Source organism: Epinephelus lanceolatus, chromosome 2 (assembly GCF_041903045.1).
Source record: "Epinephelus lanceolatus isolate andai-2023 chromosome 2, ASM4190304v1, whole genome shotgun sequence".
NCBI classification, from domain to species: Eukaryota; Metazoa; Chordata; class Actinopteri; order Perciformes; family Serranidae; genus Epinephelus; species Epinephelus lanceolatus.
Genome location: NC_135735.1, coordinates 41,169,975 through 41,197,889, shown reverse-complemented (window position 1 = coordinate 41,197,889; position 27,915 = coordinate 41,169,975). Strand labels below are relative to the sequence as shown.

Genomic DNA, 27,915 nt, shown 5'->3' with positions numbered 1-27,915 from the left:
TAAAAAGGTCCCGGACAATTACCTCAGGTAATACTAATCCCGTGCAAATAGACCAGAAGTAAATAGGTGTGATAGGGCTGTCAAAAAAAAATCGAAGTTAGAAATATATTCGAATATATATATATTTTTTTATAAGTTTGAACCTAAATTTGATAATTCGAATATCATTAATAATTAATTAATACTATCAATAATGTTGTATATCACGGCGAATCCCGTTCGGGCGGAGATGGCTCGCGCACAAGCCAGGCCAGAGAGGGACGCAGCGACGGAGGGAGAGGCGCCGACGGAGGAGCCCGCTGCACCAACACCACCCACTGCGCTGTCCGCGATGTGTTACCTGTTCGGGGAGACATACAGGGAGAGTGTTGCACCTGCTGCCTCCCTGCCTACCCTTTCTGAAGAAGAGATGAAACGTTACCAGAATGAGACACCACTACGAGCCAACCAGGATCCAGTCTTGTGGTGGAAAACTACGCACTGAAGTATCCAAACATTGCTCAGATAGCGAGGCAGAAGTTGGTCATACCTGGCACTTCAGTGACGGCAGGAGGGGACGGCGGTGCGTGAATGGATTTACCCCTCCCACTTGTGATAGTTTTACTGACATTTCTTATCCCGTGCAAATTGGCCATTAATATTACTGACGTCCTGTGGTAAAGTGTAAAGCTGTTTCTTCTTTTTTTTAATCTGTTTTTCCGTATCTCTATGGCTTTGTGCACAATGCTAGCCCAAATCCTTTTTTTGGCATATCCAGATTGTGTCCATACTGATTTTAGAAAGTCTTTAGCAGAAAAAAAAACCCACGTGAAATGTGATATTTGCAAAGCGGATCCAAACACAGACTGTCTAAATAGTCAGTGTAGCCATCTTGGATTTTTGGAGCTTGGAGTGACCTTATTTAGTGACGAGAGGGTAGAGATAGCCCTAACACTAGCTGGTCACTTGGTTATCACAGTGCATTAACAGCTGTGCTTAAAGTGCAACTTGCGGGTTAAATGTTTTTAAAAATATATACATAACCTTGTCTGAAAATTACCATATGAGAAGTTAATTCACAATTTATTATGGTTTACACGACATGAGGGCACAAATTCAGAGGAAAAAGTGGCTCTTTTTAGCTCCTCTTCTAAAAACGCTTTTTTTTTTCAACATCGCCTGATACTACGTCACAAGAGGGACTCTGCGTCCTTGACCCTGCCTCTGTCCAATGCACAGTAGTAGGTGGTAGTGAGTCTGAGCGGTAGTAAACTTGTGAGTTAGTATTTTTTCGGTTGTTAACAGTGCATTTCACCATTTGTGATTATGCCGAATTATTGTGTTTGTGCAGGTTGCACAAACTGGAGCCTGTCAGGACATCGAGTCCACTGTTTTCCGGACAGAAAAAGGAGTGGAGTTAGTTTTCGTGCCTGGATGCGTTCTGTGCAGGTGAAGAGGTGCGATTTCACGGCTTCATCTGTGACCAAAAATGTGGTCATGTGCAGCACTCATTTTGGACAGGAGGATTATGTTCCTGGCGGAGCCCGCCCGCCCTCGCACATACCCCCGAGGCGCGGAGAGGGAGACCCGAGCCTCGGGGGTATGTGCGAGGGTGGTCAGGCTCCGCGGAGAGGGAGGCCTCCGTGTTTGAGACGGGAGCGGGTGGCGTGAGGGTTGATGGGCAGTGTGAGGCATGTTATGTCTGGTTTGGGGGTCAGATTCTCCACCAGAGCCCTGAAGGCATCCACCTCCCTGCAGCACATACTCTCCACAGCTGAGGGCATGGGCTGGCAGTTCCTACACAAGCACCTATCATACAAAAAATTATCAGGAAATCTTTGTATCTCTCTCTCTCTCTCCCTCTCTCCCCTGGGGACGTCAATACACCGTAATGCAGAGTTATAACACGCATAGCAAGACACGTCTGATACAAGCTGATATTTGCGCATTAGTTTCTGTTATGGGTAAGTAGCATTAGTTAATACTGGCAGAACTATTGGTAGCTTTGTTATAACTTAATATGTGATGGCAAACGTAATGTTGTGATGTGAACACAGCGTTAGACATCGTTAGCTGTCGTTAGCTAACGCTGGTCGTTCACCAAGACACCTGCCCAGTTCTCCACTGGTTCTCCTCACACCACAGCTCTATTTCTCTCCTGTGGCCGTTATTTCTCCCAACGCTGATCTGTTCCTGGTCTCTTGGACGCCTAGCAGGCTCATAATTATAAGCCTGTGGGCTGTCATATGCATATGAATGTACATTTTCAACCTCTTCAGTCTCAAAACTAGTACTGGGATCCATGTTTATTAATGTTACACTCAATCAAACTCGGCCGGACTCCCTTACACTACGTCACTTCCGGTTAGTGGGTTTTTAGATGCGGAAGCAAAATTCTCTCCCAAAATTGAGTTTCTACATCATTTTCCTACACATTTATTCACCATGGTCTCCAACCTGCAAGTTGGGCTTTAACTCTGATAATGCCAATGCTAATTTTAGCTAGCCAAAAACAGGCTTGAAAACCATTAAAACAATATGTACTTAAGAACTGAACATGTAACTCCTTAGAGGGTTTTTCAGTACAACCAAATGCTGAACAAGACCCTTTTTAAGTCATCAAAACCTTACAATTAACATTAATGAACTGAAAACTACCAAAATAGCAGCAGCAATGGCTACGCCCATACTCTGTGAATCTGGGGTTATGCCATGGTTACGTCACCTAGCCAATGTTGCTGTGGAAACCTGTTAACAGACTGTCACTATAAGCTGCCACCCCTTTAATTATGCATAAATCTAAGCCTTAATAATATTTAAAGGTGAATTACATCGAAATTCAGCCCCCATGCAGTTGTCATGAATGTGGAAATTAGCTATAGACACCAAAACTGTATCAGGATGTAAACATGTTTACTTCTGTGGTAAGGTTTGGCATTTTAACATGGGGGTCTATGGGAATTGACTCACTTTTGGAGCCAGCCTCAAGTGGACATTATAGGAACTGCAGTTTTTGGCACTTAAATGTTGGCTTCACTTTTCAGCCCTGATCCAAACCAAATATGGAGGTGGCTGGAGATACGATTCCAACCAGATTATTACCGATGCGTCTCAGTCCGGACACTCTGGACGCTCTAATCAGATTTCAGTGTCTTTTGCATCATTCACAATGTGACACACAACTCCGACATCAAATCTAGAGTGACAGAGGCACTGAGCAAAAACCATGTAAACTAAATGGCTGCTGGAAGTTATGGAGAGTGGCTGGGGGACACTTCTGTACTGGTAAAACTGGACGTAGCAAAGACCTCAATTTCTCATGCTTCCATGTTGGAAAGCCACTTCACCAGTGCATCTGTAGTTACTGATGGCTACATCGTTACCACAGCAACCGATGCAAATAGATTGATAATGAAACACAAATCCAATTTGATCAATTGCATATGACAGTGTGTATAATCTGTCATAAAGATATGATTTGAGAAACAACTCTGAATCACCTGCAGTCTGAACCTTAGCCCAGGAAGAGATACTTCCTTTCAACGTGAGTGGAGTCAGTGTTTGTTATAAAAATCAATGGGGCTGAATAGGAGACTCATTTGAGTCAGAGGAGATTGGCTCTGACAAGAATTGCACACAAAACTGAAAGATATCCTGCACCCTTAGGTAAAACCTCTTTAAATATTTTAATGCCATAGTCCAAAATTGGTGCATTTCAGCCTGAAGCAAGCAGTGTTCTTTCTTTTATATTCTACTATAGTTGTAAGACAGATGCACACACACAGCTACAGTGTGATACAAGAATACAGAACAGATGCAATGATCCTTTCTCCTAAGTTCTTATTACTGCAGATGTTGCTAAGATCATGTGAAGTTAATTATTGTCATTACCATTAAAAGCTAAAGTTGTAGTTATAATGGTGAATGGTGGAGTTGTGAGTCATTTTATCAAAATAAACCTCTTACATGAACAATTAGCTTTGAATCAGAAGATTGTCAGCATATAATATAATTCATGTGAGAGGTGGTAACAATTGGTGATGGCATTTACATTTTTAGCCATACGAACAGCAAGGCTTGCTCCAACACTTTGGTCCAAAAATATCATTTAAGTGGATGCCGTGAAATTTTTCATATAGACATTTATGGTCCCCAGAGGATGGATGCTCCTGACTCCTCTTGATCTCTGTTGTGTCACCACCATGAAGCTAACCTTTTTGGTATTTAGTGAAATGTCTCGACAGCTATTGGAGGGATTTAAGTGAAACTTGTAAGCCAAGTCACCCCCTGAGCCCCTGATAAATATGTTACGTTTTACTGGCTCTAGTCCAGTGAACCAATCAAGCGCATTCTTAGGGGAACATAAAAATGTTGTGTAGCCCACATCTAATGTGATGGATTCACCAGATGAAGTCACAGCAGTTCACATTCAGTCTCAGATATTTCGGTTATTTTGAGTTGTCGCTACCCCACTCCCTTGGTAGTGCATGCATGAAGGGTGGAGAAAATAACAAGAATACCTGAGAGTATACAATGTAGTTCAATACAACATCACAAAATTCAGCCTGTTGGATCAAAACCTCTCTGATGCAGATACAAAAAAAATGCAATTTAATTTATCACTTTTGCATTAAATTGTACATGTGTTGCTATATTTGTGTCTGTCCCCTTTTCCCATGATTCTACGCATTATCTACTTACCTACTTAAATTGTCCTCACACTGCATCAGCATTATCTCTGTCCACCAGCTTAACTCTGTCAATATTATTATCAATCAATGTTTTCTTCTGTGTGTGGCCATCTCATGAGCCTTTTAGACCAGCTACAGTATTTCCCAGGCTTATTAAAGGGCACATTTTGGCTTTACCCAAAAGACTTGAATAAATGACTGCAGGGGGGCAGGATGAGAGTGAGGCAAATGAAAGAGTGAGGGGGAATGGCACACTTCAAACATGATACGAAGTGAGATAGAAAAGAGGATAGAAAAGTAAACGTAAGCCGAGGTGGATGATGTAGAGAGGGTGGAGGAGATGGCAGGGAGGATAATGAAGGAATGAAGGGAGAGAGGAGAGGAGAGGATGAGATAGAGAGGAGAGCAGCATTGCATCCCTGTGTGATCTGAAGTAGGAATTATTTCCATCACACTGTCAATTCTCCCTCTATCCCTCTACCTCCACCTTTCCCTAACTACATTTTTCTATTCTTTCTACGCTGTGTCGAGCTTCCTCTACATTTTCCTTCTATGTGTCTGTCTGTCTCTGTGTTTTTTAAATGTCTAATTGTATATGAGGACATCAGCAACGGTAATGATAAAACATGATTTAAAAAAGATGACACACAGCAGCTTCTGAGTATACGCGGTAAAAGTCAGCTTTTGTCGTTATTATGTTTTTCAAGCTGTTGGATACAGTGCTGCAGCTCTGCCTGCTATCTCCTACAAAAATATAATGTTTAGCTTTATCTAGGAATTCATCTGAGAAAGCTCATTTAGTAAGCTGTGGCAGCTTCAGATGTACAAAATTTCTATCCATATAGTTCTCGTTATGTATTTAGGAAATTCAGTTTTAAGAATATGTTCTAAACCTCAACTTGTCCTCTTCATGGAACTATATTTAGAAATGCCTGCCTTTTTTTTTTTTTTTTTTTTTTATAAAATCCTAATTGTAATCTAACACGATCAAAGTTAAATACCTGGTGAGTGTTACTGTGTTCATGAGATCAGACATTCTGCCATTATCGACTCTCAAAAAAAAAATTTAATCATAGTCTTAAGATTTTTGGAGTGATTTTGGTTTGTCCTGGGGTCTTCAATGGCAGGAGGGTGTTCCTAAGGCCCAGACACACCAAATCGACATCAAATAACCAATGGCGACAAAGGCTGAATGTTGCATCGCCTCTCTTCACTTGTGCCTTGGCCAAGAAGCTGCATTTGTACATACTACAAAGACTACAACCAATGGCCATCTAGCATGTACGTTCTTCCCCTACGTGAGAGGAAATAATAATAACCACCAGCAGGTGCCGTTAGGGCTTATATGTAACTCAGAAAAAGAAAACAGGAGGCAGGAAATATTCAAGAGGTCAGTTAGCACATTAACAACACGACCCGATGTTTAAAAGAATAAATGATAACTGTGCGCCAGTGAGCAAAAATACATACATTTACAAACTGTTTTGGCTCAAGAGCTGAGTGGATAAAAAAACAAAACAACAAAAAACATGCTTAGTATAGAATGTTTGTTTCGATCCCGCGTCCTTTTGACTTTAGCCATTTGTTTACTTTCCTCACTTCTGTTTTTCTTCTCATGCACTGAACTGAACTCCTAAACAGAGTGATTTCATTGCTCAACAAGGGCCAACTAGCGCCAGTGGTGTGGGACACATCACAAATACTAGTGAAAAGATGCTCAGTGATGGCCTGACATTGACAGACGGTAAGCCGCTGGCTTGGTGTTTCAGGACCCTTAAGTGGGCTCTCCCCTTTTAATTAGAAATTTAAACACTTGTTTGAACAAATGAAATGTTACAACTGTAATGACGTGTTCAAATTCAAATTGTACAGTCTATAAGCTCAGTGGACAGTTTGAAGTAGTTTGCTTTGTGGTCCAGCAGAGGACATTGAGTGGATGAATGTATAAATAATAATGAAAGGCAGTAGGAGGCAAAGCCATGCTGATTAGATAATCACTACACCAAAGTAGCTTAGAAGCCATTTGTGGAAGTATTTTGGGTTCCACCCTGTAGAGGGCAAAATTACCACCAAAGATAAAACTGTTTGTCTACTTTGTAAAAAGCTGCTGCCTCACTCTGCAAATAGAATAAATCTGAGGACTCACCCATAAGCTTACCACCAGAGAGAAGCGGGGCGTGGCCAGAAACAGGCTTGTTTTGCATTTGCTTTTCGATTGTTGCTACTAATAGGTTCACTTTCTTCTCACTGTTTAGTGGACATCAAAAAAAAAGACTTCAACAGCCACTCTGAGGGTGACCTCCAGCTCACCTGGTAGAGTGTGCGCCCCATGTAGGCTTAGTCCCTGCAGTGGCCCCGGCTCGATTCTGACCCTTTGCTGCATATCATCTCCTTTCTCTCTCTATCCCCCATTTCCTGTCACTCTCCAGCTGCTCTATATTAAAGGCAATAAAGCCCTGAAAAAATCTTTAAAAAAGTCACCCCCATTTGCTGATAAATGGACCAATCTCGTATGTCATTAATCTAGTTTTACGGCCAAACCTGGCCTTTCATCGAACATACAGAGATTTAAGATTTAATGTTAAGTACCACTTTCACATGATTGAAAAGGATATGTTTGCAAATTGGAAGTGAATTGTACCTTTTTTTAGAATTACATAAAAAATCTCTTGTCCGTCCTCATTGTGCCACAGCATCATCTCAGATACATGACTGACCTTCCCACACATGCCCAACATGATCAATGCTGTGAACACCAACCAAGAACAATCAATTTGGATCCATCTGCTGTATTTGTTGTACCTTTTAGCTGAATGCCGTATGTCTGAGTAGCTTCCACAGGCAACACACATTTGGTGAACTTGAGGTGTATGCATGCATGTTCATGTGCACGTGTATGTTCCTGGATGCATATGGGAATCTGTCAGCAGGCCCATGTTTGTGTGCTGGCAGTTCTGTTTCCAGGACTAGACTCTTAATAGATGCACAGCATATGCCAGACAAAACAGGCCCATCTGCCTTATCACTGAGGTAATTGCATTTTTCAAAGTGACAGCGGCCAATGCATAATTCATCATTAGGTAAAGCACAACGAAGTCCCACAACCAAGTATGTCAGCTAGCTTCACTGCAGGTAGGATGGAGGGAGGCTGCGCTGCGACCAGCAGCTAAGATAGGGAGATTTTTTCAGACAGCGAGACAGGAATGTGTTTGGAGGTGATATTTAAAATTGGAAAGGCTGTCATCATGCTGTGTGTGTATGTCTGCATGCATGAGTGTGTGTGTGTGTGCGTGCGTGCAGGTAAGTCAGCATGTTAACAGGACAGCCTATTTCTCTCTGCTCTCCCCTCAGGCGTTCTCTCTCCACTCATCTTATTATATTGTGTTACATCCAACCTCTCCTCCTCTCCCTTTTTTCTGTCTGCTTCATTCTCTCCTCAACCACTGCATACCTTTCACACTATTATTTTTTTTTTTACCTTCATTTCCCTTTGTTTTTTTTCCTCTCCTTTCACTAGCTGTCTTGTCATGTTTTCAACCAGTCTGCTCCGCTTTCTGACTCGTTTTGCTTTTTCAGTTTCACATTCTTCGTCGCTTTCTCTCAGACTCCTGCAGAAATGTGTACCTGTAAAACGGAGGTACTGGAGTGCTGCCCGGCTAATTGAGATCAGTCAGTTGTGTGAACAGTATCACATAACAACATGCAGCTACGTTTATGTGAAAGACATCCCTTCAGACCACATTAATGAAATAAAAATGCGGCAATGGGATAAATAAAATCTCCTAATCAAGCACCATTTTGTGATATCCCTGGCATTTATCAATATCCTAATCCGTATGCAAATGATAGAGTCTCCCGGGTTTATGGTTTCAGTTTCAAGTTCAGATATTAATTTGCACATTTTAATATGCAATTTAATGCAAATTACAAAGTACATCCAACACAAAAGTGTCCTTCATTGAAGGTAAAACCTGCGTCACCCTCTTTCTTATTCCAATATCTGCTGCGCGGTAATTATGCATAAGTAGCACTGTCAATTAGAAGGACCCACCCACAGTGATCTACACACTAATTAGCACTTTATTTTTGAATACATTTAAAAATGTTGCGCATGTTGCAAGTGTTGTGTATTAGAAGGAAAATCCACAACTTCCATTTGTGTTTTCATCCACTATTATAATATACTAGCGGTTTTCAAACTGTGAGGCACGCCTCCCCAGGGAGGCACGAGAGAGTTGAAGGAGGGGGCATGGAGGGAGAGACGTGAGGCAAAGATACTGCACGAGGTGAAAGGGACAGGTGCATGCCAATCTTCTGAAAACAACAAGAACTTAGTTATTGTAGTTTGGCTCACTGATGTGAGCTACAGCAATGTCTGTGGCACAACGCCGATACACATATTATTAGAGTCAGTGTGACTTATATTTCCTGGGGATATTCTTATCTCCATCCATTGTGAATGAATGTCCAGAAATGTGTTTAGAAGTCATAGGAAAAAGACACTATAATTCCAGAACTTGCCTGAGAATTATCACGTTTTCAAGCTTTCCTCAGTAATTCAGTGACAGTTGTCTGTACATCCATGAGAAACAGACAGGGGTACCACCACAGAAGAAAGGCAATTTACTGCTGTAGACAGGGGCAGCAGCAAAACATATTTTAACCACCTAAATAAGGCCCAACTCAAAAAGTTAATATCAGTTTAAGTGTAAACTATATTTAGAATATTTACACCATTTCACCTTCCCGTCAGACAGCCCTCTCCGATGGGAAACTGAAGCTGTTAAAACCATCTATGAACTCTCCCAAGCCACCAGACTCCACTGACAAAAACAGTAACTTTACTTTGTAGCACAAAGGAGTTGCTGGTCTGCCACCATCTCGATCGGTTAGGTGGCTTGTGGTCTTGTGTGACTTTGGAGAATCTGAACCCTTTTAAAGTCACACAGAACTGATATGTTATTATTTGATACATTTTGCTGCAGCCCTCGTCCGCACCAGTACATTGCTTGGCTCATGTCCATACTCCTGTCTGCTTCTCCAAACTAGGGAGGTGTCGACCGCCATCAACTGCATGTAATTCACTGAATATGGAAAAGTACCTCATACAACCTGACTTCAGAACATCCAAACTGTCCCTTTAAGATTGGAGACTGGAGAAGGACTAAATTTGATTTAAACCCAAAATGAGCATGTTTGATGACTTTGTGTACATGTGCCCATTTTGTAAGATGTGGGGCTTTCGTTCAAAACTGGCAGATGAAATCAAACTCAACATGTAGAGTATCATGCCATGTGACAGTTTTGACTTTTGATTTGTGACGCATGCAGAGTGAACCTTTTCTGCAGAAATGAATGTGGAATGATTGTAGATGCACTCCTTTGGCTCCGGACCAGGTGACACGGGAGAGAGATGTGGGAGAGAGGTATTTTAGAAACAAGGAGCTCTTTTTCTTAATTGCCTTGGGCTTATGGAGGTATACAGAATAATATGTCTGGTGAAAGACTTCCAGAGTTGGAAACTGTGTTTTGTGTGTTTATGTAAGCATTTATGTATTTTTATAACTCACATTTCTCCCCTTCTTTTACACCTTTAGCACACACAGCTGCAGTAAACACACAGATCTTTATCAGATCATAGGGTTGGTAATGAGACACAGGCTTCTGGCTGCATCCTGCTCTGTGCATCTGTGCGTGTGCATATTGTGATTTGCATTGTTATTGGTGTTGTGTGGTACTCTATGAATGCCAATGTGTCATTGCATATCTGCGCAGTTTCTGGGTATTGTCTTGTAGTCTCCCTCTCTCTCTCTCTTTCATCTTGTAGTCTTTACCTATTTTCTCCTCTGTTTTTTCTCCATTCCTTGACCCCGTCCTTCCCGGGCCTCCCTCTCCTTGGCGCCCTCTTCGTTTCAACCCACACCTGCAGTTTCCTCCCTCTGCAAGTCTCTCAGCCAATCTCCATCACACCACGCACTGTCAGCGGGACTGAGAGATGAAAAGCAGGAGGGAGGGAGGGAGCGATGGTGAATAAAGAGCAGGAGAGATGGACAGAGAAACAGAGGCATTAAGACTGAGGAGAGAGTAATAGGAGGGAGACAGAGTGACTGACAGAGAAGTGAGCTAGAAGAGGAAGAAGAGAGGGGAGGAGGATGGGAGAGGAATCGAGTGAGGGAGAGCATAACGGGAATAAAAGAGAGACAGATGAATAGATAGATGAAAGAGGGTATTCATTGAGGTAAGGACAGGTGGGACCGAGGGAAGGAGCATTACTGTGTGTGTGTGTTTGTGTAGCAGAACTGACAGTAAACATCGGAGACAGAATGGCGAGTTAAAACCTCTGTAGGACTGAATTAGCACTCATTCTGTCTCTGTCTCTGCCTGTTTCTTTGTTTCTCTGCATACAGTACCTCACCATCTTCACATATATCCACACTGCAAAACACGAAGTACTGAGTATTTCAGTTTGTTTTTTTATTACAGTTACAGCAGTGCAACTAATTAGACACCAATGCCCATATCTAAATGTTTTTGGAAATAAAAATCACTGTTATGGTTCCAACCATGACTGCACTAGATATTTGCAGCACCTCTGCCGCCTCTGCCTGGATGTTTTTTTTTGTTTGCTAACTCATCCTTCATTTAGAATTTAGACAGATTGGGAGTTTGCAAAACTGTGCTGAACAAATAGTGTTGCACTTCCACAAAGCTGGGGGCCCTGATAGAAACAGATTAAAAACAAACAAATGGTTATAATATGTACAAAAGAGATATCCTAACTTTTAGTCCCTGGCATAGTTGAAGCACATTTCCCATAATGCTACTTCATAGCATGTTTCTAGTTGTTAGCCCCTATACGCTAAATAAATAATCTGTAGGCAACAGGATTTGGTATCAGAAGCATTTTGGTTTCCATTTCTAGTCCGAGTGACCAATTACGTTTTAGCAGCAGGTAGTCTGTGTGGAGAGGCAGAACGTATTGGCCAAAATGTAATCTTGGAAGCCATCAGCTGTCATCTGACAATGATTTAAGATTAGCCAAAATAACCGGCATAAGGAAGAGGAAGTCTTGGCCTGGATATCTGCTTGCTATAGCGGATCTCCCACAACATTGGATGTTGCCCAGAGAGGCTGACCATTGATGATGATGATGATGATGATGATGAGGTGATGGGCTTCAGGATTGACCAAGCCAAGATAACCTTGAGTGCTCCTAAACTGATGAGTCAATCGACATGAAATCAATCCATTTTAATAATCAATTAATCTTTTTTGGGGCGGGGGTCCCTACAGATGAAGTGGTCACAGCTTTCTAAGCATAGGTATTTGCAGGTGTTCTTTTATTTCATAGCATTGCTTTTTACAAGATTTTTGATTGTTGACCAGACGGTGCAAGCAATTTCAAAACATCACCTCAGGCTCCAGAAGTTTGAAATGTTTAAAAATTAGTAGATGTAATGCATAACAAAAATGACTGTTAGTCACAGCCCAAGTGCAAAAGTGGATTATGAGTCACTACCTTGAAAATGGTCAAAATTAAAAATGAATGAACTGCAGGGCACCTTCCAGAGATTTCCTCATTTTATATCCTGTCATTACCATTTCTTTTTCTTTTTTTTCTCTGTCCACACGGCAGAGAAATACTTTTTTCCTTTACAGTGATTTAAAGGAAACTGACTAGAAAAAAAGCGCAAACAAACTATCTGCTTTATAGTCTCTTCTCACTTCCCACAGATACCTATATGTAGTTTCACCTTTGAATTCAGCATTTTTCATTGTTAGTAGTAATGACTGCTGTAATGACATGAAAGTATGGGAAAACAAATCTAACTTTGGAAACAAATACAATTACCAATGTCAATCGCAGTTAGACATTTTTTTTTTTTTTTTATAATTTTACAACGTGGATTTGTTGACTTATTATCCTAAATAGTGTATCTCCTCATCTATCTCACATTTTCTCCTCCTTTCTGCCTCTCGCTCAGTTGCCCCTGACAGCCACATTCAGTTTCTCCTCCTCCTCTGCTTTGTACTGTCATTCATCATCAGTGTCATTCAGTTTTCCCCTTCCACATGGCACAACATCTGCTTGGGAGTGTTGCACTTGCCCCGTTGAAAAGGATTCAGACAAACCGTGCAATGAGAAGCCTGGAAGCAGTTTCACCTCTCTATGTCTGGTGTCAATTTATATGCCAGCCTCTGAACACAGTGTGTGTGCAGCGTCTTTATGAAATAGCCAAATCTCAGAAGCTGTGCAGCACACCAAATATCAGACATTCAGAGGTTTTTATTAATTCGCGTTTTTCATAATACAGCAATAAATTGATCAGAAAACTTGTTTACTTAAATGTTTGTATGTTCTTTTAATTATCAGGGTGTTTTTTGCACATTAATAGACCTTTCTCACAGACCTGTCATAGGGAAAAAAAAAAAAAAAATAGGCATGGAGGCATCACACCAGGGCCCTGGAACTTGAACTCTTAAATGGTATGCAGTGCCTATTAACATTATTAAATACACATATGTGATGTCTAAATATCAAAAGTGAAAAAAGTCTGCAGCTCATTAAAGAAGTTCCTGTCAAACAACTATAACCATTTTGTGAGTAAACAATGACTTCAGACAGTATCTAATGATTGATATTATCCTTTACAGACCTAAATTTTGTGCAATTTCCAATAATGTCTCAACCCCATGTGATAAAACTGAGAATAACAACTGGTGTTTAGAAAAAACATTCGATTAAAAGAAAGACTGACATAAATTAATAAAGAAGAGAAACATATCATAGAGAAAATAACATCCGCTCATGACGCCCGTCTAGATCCATATTCTTCATAGCCAAATTATAAAAATAACCTTTTTTCCATATTTTGATTGACATGATACATATAACAGTGACATTCCCTTTAGATTTGGATGTTTTCCTTTAGTTATTGATATGTAATATTGATATACAAAACTGTACCAAACATACCACAGTCGCTGTTATCTGCCCAGAAGTATTGTTGCTTCCACGAAAGTAGACAAGTCCTCTTTCTTAATGTACCCTCATAAGTTTCTTTTTGAGTACAAGTGAGATACCGAATGCATCCCATAATGCATTTACTCTGTCATTTGTTTTGAAAATAACGACATCTTCTAAAATGCGCTCATGTCTCAGACTCTGACTTGCTGCCCAGGCCAGTGACTGGCCAGTCAACTTGCCCTGCAAAATCTTTTACTGGCCCCGGGCCATCAGGACAGTGGTTGCCAGTTCAATTTCTGAGGCTTGATTGCTCGATTATCATTTGGCTCAAGTAACAATCATGATGATCGAGGTAAATGTAATAATTTATTGTGGTTTTGGGTTGTATTTCCAAGCCCTGGTTTCACGCTGAATTTTGGCAAAACCTCTGATTATTTCTGAGTGTATTTCAGCCCGAACAATTGCACTCACTACACCATCTGTAGTAACACACCACCACAAAAAGAGGGATTTTAATTATGTCTAGTACAGGCTTTACTGAGGCCTCACTTTATTCATGTTTATACTGTAGTGGATGTGTGCACTACTCTGCAGCTGAAATCTGTAATTTGAACTACATAATTTGGAAGCCTTAAAGGAATTTATGCAGTTTCTGCTTTCCTTCAGCACCACAATGTTTTGTTTCAGGCTTCACAGAGTCGAAGACCTGAAGACATTGGAAACCAACAAGTAGATCATAATGATGTCTGTTTTTGCAGATGTAAATGTGGTGAAACATGATTTATTATTCAGTTGACATCATGTAATGAAGGATTATTTTGTCATGGTAAGTGTACGTGTGGTGTGAAATTTTAAACTGAACCTGGTGCGCTGAAGTGTTTTTGCTTTGAAGAGCTGTTGTTTTGATTCGGGAGGCTCTGTCACTGTTTGTGCATTAGATGAAGCCTGCATGGCATTATGATAATAATAATAATTAATAGCGATGAAAATCAGTGGAGAAAATGATTTCTTCAAGTCAACTGACATTATTTAAAGGCATCAAAGAGACAAGTGCTGCTTGGATGTGTGTTTGCTCGTAGGAAACAAGCAGGTGTTCCTGTGATCCAGCTCACACATTAAAAAAACCCCCCAAAAAAACAGAAACAATTTCTTTGTTGCCAGAAACTGCGCTGCGCTCAAAGTCAGCTCCAGAACAAATCCATGGCGTTCTGACGGAGTGAAAATATTAAAATAGCACAGTTTTAGAAAACAAAAGGATCACACTTCCCACTGGTTCAATCCAACACTGCTGCCGCTCAATCTAATTCTCTGTGTCTGTTTCTGACAGATGGTGATGGCTACCAGGACCACCTCCTCCCCGTGTGTTTAGATGTTGCCTGTCAAAGCAGTGCCATCTACCTGGCCAAGTCAGGCTCAAAAGAGGTACGTAACACACACACGACCACACTGACAGCTGTGTTAAAAGTCATTCTAATGGATTAGCTTGGTTTCTACACGGTAAACCACTTTATTTTTTGTATTTAGCACTCTTCTATGAGCTGCTCTTTACTGTTCCATTCTTTAAAACACCACTTGGTACTACTCTGCTTTCTGTTCTTACCTTCTGCTTAAATCTGTCAGACAGTGAGGCACCAGTCTGTTCTTTGTTACACTTCTCTGATTTGTACAACACTGCTTTGTTCAACTGTCCTCTTCTCTGCTAGTTCTTATTACATGCTCAGTGGATGCATAGGGACCACAGTCCACTGCTGCTAGGAGAGCTATTATTTGACCCCACCACCCACCATGACCTCCTCCGACATTTTCTTTTTTGTTAGTTTGTTTTTTGTTTTTTTGCAGCAGTTTAAAAACGTTACGCAACTCTGGCCTTTTCTACTTGGAGAGGTTGGTAATCTCTATCATGTCTGAAAGAGGTCACTTGTAGGTGATCTAAGTGTCGCCATTAGCACACATCTGCAAGATACCTAGATAGATAGATGGATACATACATACATAGATCTGACAATCATTAAATACTGCTTCACCTGAAGACAGTTTCCACATACATCTACAACTGTCAAGGATTTAATTACACAAGAACGCCGCAGGCTTATTTCCTTTGTGATCCTCTGGGAGGGCAAAATGCCAGGTCTGGCAAGGCCAATAGGCGCAAATACAATATCCATATATTTACTGACAAAAATAAAAGAGACATAAAAGGACAACACTGTATTAGTTTTTGCAAGGTCCCTATTATAAGAGACTGTTTGCTAACCAGTTCTTCAAAGCTTGCTTGAAATTTCTCTCTGCTTCACTCAGTTTCAGAGACACTGGAATTTTATTATATTCAATTGTAGCCATATATAGAAAGGTGTTTTTGCTGCGGTCAAGCCGGTCACAGCGGCCACGCCACAGTGAAATTAGTTTTAAGTTGGATATTTGGCAGACATTCATTCCGAACCCATTAGCGTCTTCTTTTAGTTTCCATTTCACTCGAGAACAGCAAGCTCACCTCCCAGCCCTCCTGTTTACCGCTGGGGGCTGACGGGACCCTCAGTTGTACTATGAATGGAACCGTGTGTGTTACCGCATGACTGCAGCTGTCTGCGGATGTTCAATGAGAAAAGTATGTCTGAGCCTTTATCAGGTCTCTTCTCTCAGGAAGCCCACCTCACCAGTGGCTCCAATGCGGTGCCAGCGCTCCAATTCCTACATACAATGGCTATCTATTTTAGGAAGGCATTAAACATGCGGCTCACTGCTTAGGAAGACATCAGGGCTGATTCAGCGGGTGTCACTTTGTTTGCAGAGCCATGCAAGATAGAAGTAACAGATAAGCACACACACATGCAATCCCATCCGAACAATGTGCACATGCAGAAGCAAATGTATGTCCACGAACACGCTCACACACAGTTCTTATACTCTCATGAACACACACACACACACACTATCTCCGCCACCACCTACGTAGCATCTTGTGTGTTTCTTTTCAGTTGCATCCTACCAGTTGGCAGAAGCCCCCACTCCTTTTTCTTCCTTCTTCAGCCACCAGAAAACTAGCTTCCACTTCTTTTTTTTTTCCCAGTCCAAAATAGAAATACTACAGGCTTATCTGCATGTCCGCCCCCACGCACACATATGCGCACAAAAGACACACACATGGAGACACACAAACACGCACTCCCTGTGGACATGCCTTCTTTTGTTTGCCTGTCAGCAACAAAAAAAAAGATTTAAGGAAAAAGTGAAAGGAGGAGTGTTGAAGGGAGGGGAGGGGAGGCAGAGAGAGGAGGACTTATCCGCACTGATGGATGAAGTGAACACATGTTGTGTTCTGTGTCGCTATGTGTTTGAGAGACAGTCATCACTGTCACAGAAAGAGACAGGCAGAGAGGGAAGGGTGAACACAGTGTGGGATAAAAAAACAGGCTCTCTCTATGCTACTACGTTTTCATGGAGTAGTGATAATAATGTACAATCATAACCTTCACCAGCAGAAGCCAACACATACATGTTTATTAACATCACAATACTCATCTGTTCATCATTATTCGTGATATAAACACTGTATGAGTCGATAATTATGCTTTATGTCACACCACGTGTGTGTGTACTGTAGGTGTGTGTTGGTCCATTACAGTGGAGCAGCTAGTCAGCAGATATCTCCCTTTGAGGTATCTGCCCACTGACAATTACAGAGGAAATGGAGGGAGAGACTGAGGAAAGTAAAGAGTAAGAGATGGAGAAAACTCAAGAGGGATAGGGGAATAAAGGGAGAGAAGTGGAAAGAAAAGATGGCCTGATGAGAATAGAAAAATATATGAAGGGGAGGAAGGAAGATAGGCCAAAAATGCTCTTTCTGTTGGCCCTTCATTGCCACTTTGAGAGGAACATCCCATCAGAAGGAATGAGGGTGGGAAAAGAAGAAAAGAGGAATGGCGAGTGATAGTTACATGTATTCTGTACCGAGACATGATGAGATGCCTTTGGGTGTGCTTGGAAGTCCTGCTGAGTAAAAACTAGTGTGTGTCTATAGTTCATCTCCAAACAGCAATTCATTCCTTCCTTCCTGTGGTCTCAGCCACAGCTCTGCCTCTACCTCTGCAGCAGCTTCAGGCCTTTAGATCACCATATTGAAAGAAACCGCAGGGGGCTTCCAACAATCTCTCTGCTTCATTCTCTGTCCTAACAGACACACACTGATCACATTTATTCTACTTTGTACCTCCCCTCTTCCTCACCCACATTCTCTAACACAATCGGACATTACTGCAGAGAATAATGTAATTGAGTGCCTGTGGGTGTTACACTTGTCAAGGACATTGAAGCAAAAGAAAGCAAACAAAAATGTGACTTATATATTATGTTAGCTAGAAGGAAAGACCTCCTGAACATCAGAGAACACATTCACAAGAACAAGCCGAAAGCGTACTGCATTTTTAAGAGCATGGCTCATTTCCAGTTCGATACAGCAAAATGCAGAGCCGAGCAGTATTGCTGAATAACATCTCAGTGTGTTTAAGCACTGATGAAATGGCTTTACAAATGGACTTCTCTAATCAGAACAATAATTAAGACGTACCATCCCTCAATAAACAGCATCAGATTTACACAGACCATTACAAACATTCTAATACTGAATGTCTTTCAGACTTCGAATCATTTTCTTGATATAATAGAGAGTAATAATAATTGGGTTCCCGCTAAGTGCTTGCATTACACTGCAGTATACTCCTAAATACGCTAATGACAAAATTCATCAAAGTAAGTGTTCAACAATTTGTACATGAAGCACATGTATGCATTAGGAGTTGCTGACTTGCTTTCATTTCCCTACATTCCCATATACTGTAGTTAGTGTCTTTGGTCAACTACGAAGTTCATTGTCAGGCCATAAAATCTGGCAGAGAGGGAACAATCAATCAAGGGCACCTTATCTGCTCTTTCTCACACTCACACACCACCAGCAAAGTCACAGCCACACTTTATAGTCGCATGGGATTTTTTTGTTTGTTTGTTTTGATGGAAAAAATGTATCCATCATTATGTAGAAAATCCATATTTCATGTGAATAAATAAAGCAAGAGGTCATCTCCTCTTGCCTGTATCAGCACTGTGAATCAATGTAATGTCTAACTGGTCTTTGAGGTCTGCTCTACCAGATCTTTACAATCATTAAATTATTTACAGTAATGTATATCAATATCAAGAATATACTATTCACTACTACACTATTCAAGTATTCACTTTTATCTCTCGTATCACATATACTGGGGAGGTTATGGCATATCACCATGTTAGTGATACTTCTGGCATCATTAGATGATCTGTATCTAATATCCTGTCTAGGAAAGCAAATACAAATGTAAGTAAATACACTGAACGCATTGTGATTGGAATGCTCAAATTTACATTGTGATAAACCATATTGCTGTCTCAGCCAACTTTAAATGTAGTCTGAACAGTGTGACCACATTCTTAAAACAAACTTTGCCCAGCAGTTTAAAAGGTTATCTAACTTTGCCTCCGTCTGCTAGTTAAAAGAAGTATATCACTGCTGGAAAGATGATCTTTTCACAAAACTGGTCTGTCTTATCAATACAAAGAAGCAAATTCTTTCGAAATTGGTGCTACATAACCTGAGAAAACAGAGAAAGGGGCTGTGGCATTTGCTTTTGCTCAAGAGGTTGAAAACTTACAACTACCAGAATGCACTGCGCCACACCAGACCCATAAACATTCCCGCTGGTGGGTTCACAAACTCTCGTATTACTCTCTATCTCTCTCTGTCTCTTTCTCTCAGTTCAATTCAAAGAGCTTTATTGGCATGACATTTCTTGTGTGTTGCCAAAGCACCATTACAATTTAAGACAGTGACAATTCAAAAACAGTTAACAACAATGTATTATTACAACTGCATAGACATACATTTTGAAAGAGAAAAAATGTTATGAAATGAAGAAGTAAATAAAAAAGGCAGAGTGCAATCTGTGATGAGAGGAACTATATGTTGTTGTGTTGGTTGTCTCTTAGGCTGTGACAGGTGCTGACATATCTTGCTGCATCTATGGTGCTGACACTGTTTTCTCCAAGCACATGTTGCATTTTAGTCTGGTCAGAGAGTGTGTCAAAATCCTGGAGTTTATATTTCATTTTTGTGAAGAATTTTGTTCCGATGTCTTCATGTGTGCAACATTGTAGCAGGAAATCTTGCTCTGTCTCCACCTATCTCTGAGGACAGAGCTGACACAGCCGGTCTTATGTAGGCAGCCAGGTCTGCCTGTGTCTACCAGTGTCTATGGCTAGGCTGTGATCACTGAGTCTGTACATAGTCATAGTATCTTTCTCAGTTTATGATCTGTCACAGCAGTCAGATAGCCATCTTGTATTGTCTGTTTGGGCCAAATGGCATTGAAGTTTGTGTTAGGGTTTTTGTCGTAGATGGCCAATAGTTGATGTAGTTTACTTTTTCTTTAGCTATAATTTGGTCGAGCTGGATTGTGTGAGGGTTGTCCTGAGGCCTTGTGCTGTTAGAGGAGGTGAGCCTCAGGACAAGCTGACCCCTGTGGTGGTGGCAGGCATACAAAAGTGTGGAAGTATTATATGTAGTTCAAGCAACAGCCCGAGAGCCAGCGAACATTTTTCACTGGAAAATGACAAGGAAGTTCTGGGCCCTGGCAAGATAAAGTTCATTTATACATACTACCCACATGGTTATGATACAAAGCTGGTTGAAAATCAATATCCTTTTAACCTGTCCAGCTAAGGTTAGAAGTATCAGCAGTAGCTTGTAAGTTTTCCCTCACAAAAAAGTGATTTGAAAATGAATGACGGCCATCTATGGCATTTCTTTCCTTTGAACTGGAGTGTAACGTTTGTTTACAAGTTCACCAGCCCCACTTACATAATTTGCATATTGAGATCAGATCACAATGCGGTTTAAATCTTTATTAATAACAGCTGTTTCTATTATGCATCCAGATACAGAGGACATGTCAATATCAGGTGTAGTTTATGTACTGTGAATGAAATCAGGAGTAGTTGAGTCTGTCTGTTTGTAGTGAAAGAACGATGGTGGGACGCAGCTTTCTCACACACAGTCCATCAGTGTGTGAGTGACCCCAAGTAGCCACAGTGTGGCCACAGGGCAAATCCCCTGGCTGTGTGGGTGGCAACAGTTGATTAGCGTTGGGTCTGTTGGTACTGTTCTTTTGTGCTACCTAATGTTAACTATGGTGTCTGAAGACGAAAACAAAGAAATTCCTAAACAGTGACTAATGCCCACACAATCACTGCAGGAGCTGTTACATTGGATCAACAACACATGCTGCATAACCATTTTCATTTGGCACTGTACTATGCTAACATTGTTTTGTTTTACTTTTTAAAATATCCTTCAGTGTTGACAAACTTACCACCCCCTTAGCCTTTCTCAGTGTACATGTACTGTATATATGTATATATGTTTTATCTCTGCACGTCTGTGTGTATTTTGGTCTCTTGTTGACATGCCCCATTTATACACATGCACAAATGCAAAACACACATACCACCCCCACAAAGACCAAACCACCTGCCTACTGTTGCTGCCCAGACAGTGTAAGGACAGCCAGTGTGAGCCAGACAGCTTCCCCCCAGTTATCCCAGTCAGCCGGTCAGTCAGTGGTCAAAGAGGTGACAGTGACAGCAGGTAGCAGTGTCCCCGCCCTGCCCAGCAGACACAAAGACATATGGTCTCACTCCATCTCTGGCTCTGGCTCTGACTCTGACTGCCTCTTTCCGGGAGCAAACCATGACCTCATTTACACCTGCTGATGAAAAACAATCTGTATCTGGGTATTTTGGATAACTACATGTCAGTGCAAGGTGTATTGGTACATAGTTACAGATGCCATTAACCACACATAAAGGCAGCATAGGATGGATAAAAACATGGTTAGAAATGTCATTATAATATGTGGAACAACATCACTACCTGTAAAAAAAAAAAAAAAAAAGTCATCACAGTGAGCTGTTACATCCTCACTCTACCAGCACATCTTTTGACCCTAACACTGTGTCAGTGTGTCAGTAAACTACCACCTCCCCAGCTGTATTGCATACAACATGGATTTAAAATATATTTCATCCCAGTTGCTAGACAAAATGTTGTCATTGTATGTTTCAGCAAACCACTGATTCGTTATATTTGCACGTTATTATGTAGCAGATATGTTGAAACTTTACGGTTCAACAACACTGTTGTTAACATGTTGTTAGGTTTACACACAAAATGTACTTGGTTATGGTTAGGAAAAGATCACGTTTTGGCTTAAACACCCAGTTTTGGGGGCACAAATTGTGGCAGGAAAAGCAGCGATGTCATGGTAAAACAACTGCTTTTCTTTGCACTATTTCTGCCAATGGGCAGCCACAAGACACCCACGTCTAAAGCCTGAAATGTTGATGGAAACACACCACTGGCTACTACAATAGACCTGCACCTACAGCAATGACAAAAAGTGGTCTGCAGCTTTGCAGGCGTCTCGCTGAGATGATATGATGGTGCACAGGCACCATTCTCTCCACTTCTCAGTGACAAAGTCAGATTATCTTCTACGTCACTTAAGAAATGTTGATGTGATACTTTTGAAACGTGCAAATGTAGCAAAAGGACTCCCGCACACTGTCCAACTTGCAATAAATCATTTATTTGCGACGTTTCGGTACTAGATCTTCATCAGGCAAACAGTTTTTTGTTCATGAGAAGCCATCTTAAATAGGGAGTGGTCGTTTCTTCACGACCAATCCCATTCCCACGCGTAAACACAGAGGGACAAAATCATCATCGGGTAATTAAACCACACAACACAAAGAGACAGTAAATAAACAACAAAACGCTTTGTGTGACATCAGTCTAAAGTAATCCCCACATGTCCAGAAGAGAAATACATAATATGTGAATCAATAATAAATAAATCAGTATTTCAAAATATTTTTTAGCAGATAGGTTTACATTCTAAGTTAAAAACAGACATATTTAATGAACAAATCTCCATATCTAGTACAAAAAGGCACATCATCGAAATATACATATAATAACAATGATCCAAAGTTCATTTTGTTCATTTTGAACTACACACACTTAGAATGACAATAAATGACAAAACCAACACATTATGGCTGTGATCACTCATCGTTCAAACCCTTGGGAGCCAATGTTTGGAGGGTATGAATCCAGTAAGCCTCACGTTGCTTTAGTAGCTTGTCGTGGTCACCTCCCCTAGGTGGCAGGTTTACCTGTTCAATGCCACAGAAACGTAAAGAGGAGATATCATGGTGAGCATCATTAAAATGCACAGCCATGGGATAATCCCGGTCATTTCTACGTATAGAGCTTTTATGTTCACTCATCCTCTGTTTAAGTTTCCTAGTTGTTTTTCCCACATAAGCAAGGCCACAAGGACAGCGTATCAAATAAATCACATGTGTGGATGCACAAGTGATCACACTGTTGATGGAAAATAATTTGCCTGTGTGGGGATGGGCAAAATGGCTTGTTTTCATCGTGTTATTGCACTGCGCGCAACTACCGCAACGGTAGTTGCCGTTGGGGAGGGGATGCAAACGTGTCTGCGTTACTTGACTGGTTTTCATTTTATCATCAAAGTTGGCGCGGACCAGATGGTCCCTTATATTTCTCCCCCTTTTATTTACAAAGAGAGGAGGATCCTTGAACAAGGAGGCAAGTTCCGGATCAGACTTTAGAATATGCCAGTGTTTTTGAAAAACAGATCTTATTGCGGCGGAGTGGGCAGAATACTGAGTGGTACACATAACGGAGAATTTCTTTTGTTTTATAGTGCTCTTTTTTAGCAACTCGGAGCGCGTCTTTTTGAGAGCCAATTCATATGCTTGATTAATCCACAAGGATGGGTACCCTCGCTGCGCAAATCTGTTCTTCATATCCGCTGCCTTCTCAATGAAGTCCTCTGTGGAATGACAGATTCTTCTCAATCGGAAAAACTGACTGATAAGAAGACCCTTCTTTAGGGGTGTGGGATGACAACTGGTGGCCAACAGTAAGGTGTTTTTATCTGTGTCCTTACGATAGATAGTGGTGATGAGAGAGCCACTGTTTTTAATAACCCACATGTCTAAAAAACTGACTTTTTCATCACTGTAGTTTGACGTGAAATGTAAATTACTGTCGAAACTGTTTAGCAAAGTAATGAAATCTGCCAGTTCATCAGGATTTCCATTGTATACACAAAAGATGTCATCAATGAACCTGTACCATTTTATAATCTTGAGCAAATGTGTGTTTTTGTCTGGATTAAAAACGAAAAACTTTTCAAAAAATCCAACAAATAAATTTGCATGATTGGGTGTACAAATGGTGCCCATGCTTGTACCTGAGACTTGTAGATAGAAATCATTTTCAAAACTGAAATAATTGTATTTCATCACAAAACTGGCCAAATCAATAATGAACTGATTAGGAGGGTTCGATGTACTGTCTCGGTCTTGGTAATAAAAACTTAACGCCTCCAAGCCCCCCTCGTGGGGTATGTTTGTGTAAAGGCTTGTGATGTCAAGGGTTAACAAGAGGGCATCATCTGGCAAATCCCTACGGTCTGAAATTTTATCAATGAAATCAGTGGAATCCTTGATGTAAGCTGGCAGAGTCTGGACGAAAGGTTTAATAAAATAATCGACAAACTCAGACAAAGGAGACCATAATGAATCTGTTTGCGCCACAATGGGACGACCCGGAGGATTGGTGAGTGATTTATGCACTTTAGGCAAAGTATATATCACAGGCCGTATTGGGTGCTTGCAATATAAGAACTCATATTCTTATTTGGTGATCCAGCCTCTCTTTTTGGCATCTTCAAGATATGAATGCAATTCATTTTGAAAGGAGATGGTAGGGTCATGATTTAATTTTTTGTAGAATCTGGTATTCAACAATTGAGAAAGAATTTCATGTTTATACTTTTCAGAATCTTGAATACAGATACCCCCTCCCTTATCCGCCGGCTTGATGACAATATCCTTGTCATTCATCAGTTCATTCAAAGCCATTCTTTCACTTTTAGTCAAATTGGGAGGGCTGGTGTGTGGCTTAACAGTCATCTGCAAAATATCCTGCTCCACAATGCGACAAAATGTGTTTATGGACTCATTGTTAGTGTTGGGGCAGAAAGTGCTTTTGGCTTTAAAGACAGGAACATGGGTGGCACTAGCCGAGTCTGTGTTTTTAGAAAAGAAGTGACGTAATTTAATCTGTCTGAAGCACTCGAAGAGATCCACTTTTAAACCAAAGACATTAAGCCCACTGCTGGGAACAAAGGACAGTCCTTTGGACAGGAGGGATATCTGGTCATCAGAGAATTCCTTAGATGAAATATTAATTACCGTGTCCTTGAGTTGCTGCGTGTCCACGGCCTGCGCCCGGTGTTTGGATGCGCGTTTGCCCCGTCTGCATTTCTTCGTCCTCTTAGGCCTGGTTTCTTGGGGTTGTATAAAAAAGAGGGGTTGCTCGGTGGGAATCCAGAGTCGCTGTCGAAAGTGAAGTCACTATCCATGGAAGAGTCTGTGTGGTTGTCAAATTCTCTCCGGTGGCTGGATGCTTGTCGGTGCGCCCCCCTAGTTTTGTGCGCACCCGTGCGTAATTGAACGGGTGTCTGGGAAGACGACACCTGTTCCTTCAATTCCCAATGATAAATCTCGTTTCTCAGGTAATCTTCAGTGTCGCGTTTGTGCTTTTTCAGCTTAATGCTGAGCAGCTTCTCCTTGTATTTACTAACAGTGTCTTTTATAGAGCTCTCAATGGAGGGGAAGGTGGACCCATAGGTTTTTCTGAGATTATCTTCTTGTTTTTCAATCTCAGTTTTTACTGTGCTTGCTTCAGTAGAGACTTGGTCGATTATAAGTAACATTAAATCGAGAGAGCATTTATTTAAAATCTCTCCCCATCGTTTGACTAAGTTCTCATCAGATTTCCCTATTGTTGGAGCCTTTTGAATGTGTAAGCCCCTAGGGATTTTCTTATTTCTCCAATATTCGCTCAAAGTTGAGCCATGCATGACTAGGCGTGCCTCCTTTAAATACAGTCTTTCCAGCCTTAGTTTAAGATCATCGGAGGACCCCATGCCCTCCATGCGGACGGCAGGGAATAAAATTCTTTGTGCGTCTTCGCTGGAGAATTCAAACATGGCTGCACAGTTGTGGGTCAGAGCGTTGATATCTTGAAAAGAGCTCATGGTGAAGCTTAAGAAAAACTCGTTTTTGCAAGCAATAGAGCGCTGAGGAAAAACAGCAGGGTTGCCGTGATTTCGAACAAAGGAAGCACTTCGCACATCTATAAAACGAGACAGGTGCGTTGGAGAAAAAAGACCAAAAAGTAGCAAAAGGACTCCTGCACACTGTCCAACTTGCAATAAATCATTTATTTGCGACGTTTCGGTACTAGACCTTCATCAGGCAAACAGTTTTTTGTTCATGAGTAGCCATCTTAAATAGGGAGTGGTTGTTTCTCTTCGACCAATCCCATTCCCACGCGTAAACACAGAGGGACAAAATCATCATCGGGTAATCCCGTGGCTGTGCATTTTAATGATGCTCACCATGATATCTCCTCTTTACGTTTCTGTGGCATTGAACAGGTAAACCTTCCACCTAGGGGAGGTGACCACGACAAGCTACTAAAGCAACGTGAGGCTTACTGGATTCATACTAGGGCTGTCAACGAATATTCTAAATTCGAATTTAAATTCGAATTTGAAAAAAAATGGACCTTTGAAGGTGAAAATTGATATTCGATTGTGGAGAAAAAAAAAACACCACCGCAGCTGTCCTCTTTGCGAGTGGGTGTTGACCTGGGCCGCTGCACCAAACGCACTGCATAAGGCCACACCGCCCGCGGAGTTGCTGCGAAGCACAGCGCACGAGCCGGAGCATTTCCGTTCACATCAGACGCGCATTTCTCCATGCTGGTCGACAAGCGGCTCTGCTCCCAGCTGTTGTCTCCGTCACCCGGCTTGACACATTCGCTCGCGCAGAAAATAGACCAGAGCCGGCCACGGAGCCGCGCGGCGCGGCGCGGCACAGCCGGTGTGGATGACACAATCAGTTAACATGGGCGCCGAAAGGAAACTGGCTTCACTTCTCGGCGCTTCGAGGCTATTCGCAGCGCTTCCGCCAGCGGTGTGGCCTGACGGGTCAGAGAGAGGGGGGGCGAGCAAGAGGTCCGCGGTCGTAATATAACGTAATGTTATAGATAATTGTTTTATGTGTTTTAATGTGTAGGTATGTAAATGTTTTCAAAGACGTTTCTGTTGAACTAAAAATACCTACAAGTAGGCTAGTTATGTTTCCTTGTATTAATACATATACAAGTATGTTTCCTTGTATTAGTTTGCCCTCTTGTGGACATAAAAAAAATTCGAATGGTTCGAACCTATGAGTTATTTTTAGAAGGAATATTCGAATGTCATTTTTGAGCAATTTTGACAGCCCTACTCATTAGATAGCTAGAGTAAAGACACTACTTGCAGGAGCAGTTCAACATTTTGGGAAATAGCTTATTCGCTCCCTTGCCTCAGTCACTAAGATGGTGCAGAGGCTTTCAGACTGAGGTGTGCCTCCCCAGGGTGGTGTTGGAGAGTTGAAGGTGGGATGCAGAGGGCGGCACTGCATGAGGTAAAAGGGACAGGTGCATGCTGGTGTTCTGAAAGCAACAGGAAGTCAGTTTGTAGTGTAGCACTGTGTGCCAGATTGCTGTAATTTGTATCAAAAATGGTTGCATCGTTTATTGAGAGTAAACATCCATGAAGCTGCTCAGAAAGCATAGAAACACCCATAGGTGCATCCCAAATAGGAGCTACTAATACCTAATTCCAAATGCTGCAGAAGGCAATGTTTCTTTCAAGTAACAAAGAAGGTGGTTGGGGTGGATGGCGGGCGTACAAAGTGCAGAAACTTGACACCAGAACCCTGGATTTACCTCCAGACTTCTGTCTTAGGTGAAGGCAACAAAAGCACTTTAGTTAAAGTTAGGGAAAGATCGTGATTTTGGTTGAATATTAATTAAAAAAAAAAAAAAAGGTAATAAATAATGATAATAATAAATAAAAAACTGCAGCCATTACGAGTGGATACTGCATTGCAAGATGGCCTATTTTGGCTGAAAATAACTGAAATATGTTGTTAGTGGACATTTTGCTGATTCGTTCAGTGTCAACATTTTTATTGATCAGCAGATTAATCAGCAACAATTTCCTTATTATGTATAATAGAAAGCAAAATTTG

General features: G+C 41.3%; 1 protein-coding gene across 1 annotated transcript in view; it reads left to right on the top strand.

Annotated features, from left to right (window-relative positions):
* itfg1 (integrin alpha FG-GAP repeat containing 1) overlaps positions 1-27,915 on the top strand; it is a 190,447-nt gene that overhangs the window by 46,964 nt on the left and 115,568 nt on the right. The window contains exon 9 of the mRNA XM_033622339.2: positions 14,966-15,060. Within this exon, the coding sequence (XP_033478230.1) occupies positions 14,966-15,060 (95 nt within the window). The remainder of the gene's footprint in view (positions 1-14,965; positions 15,061-27,915) is intronic.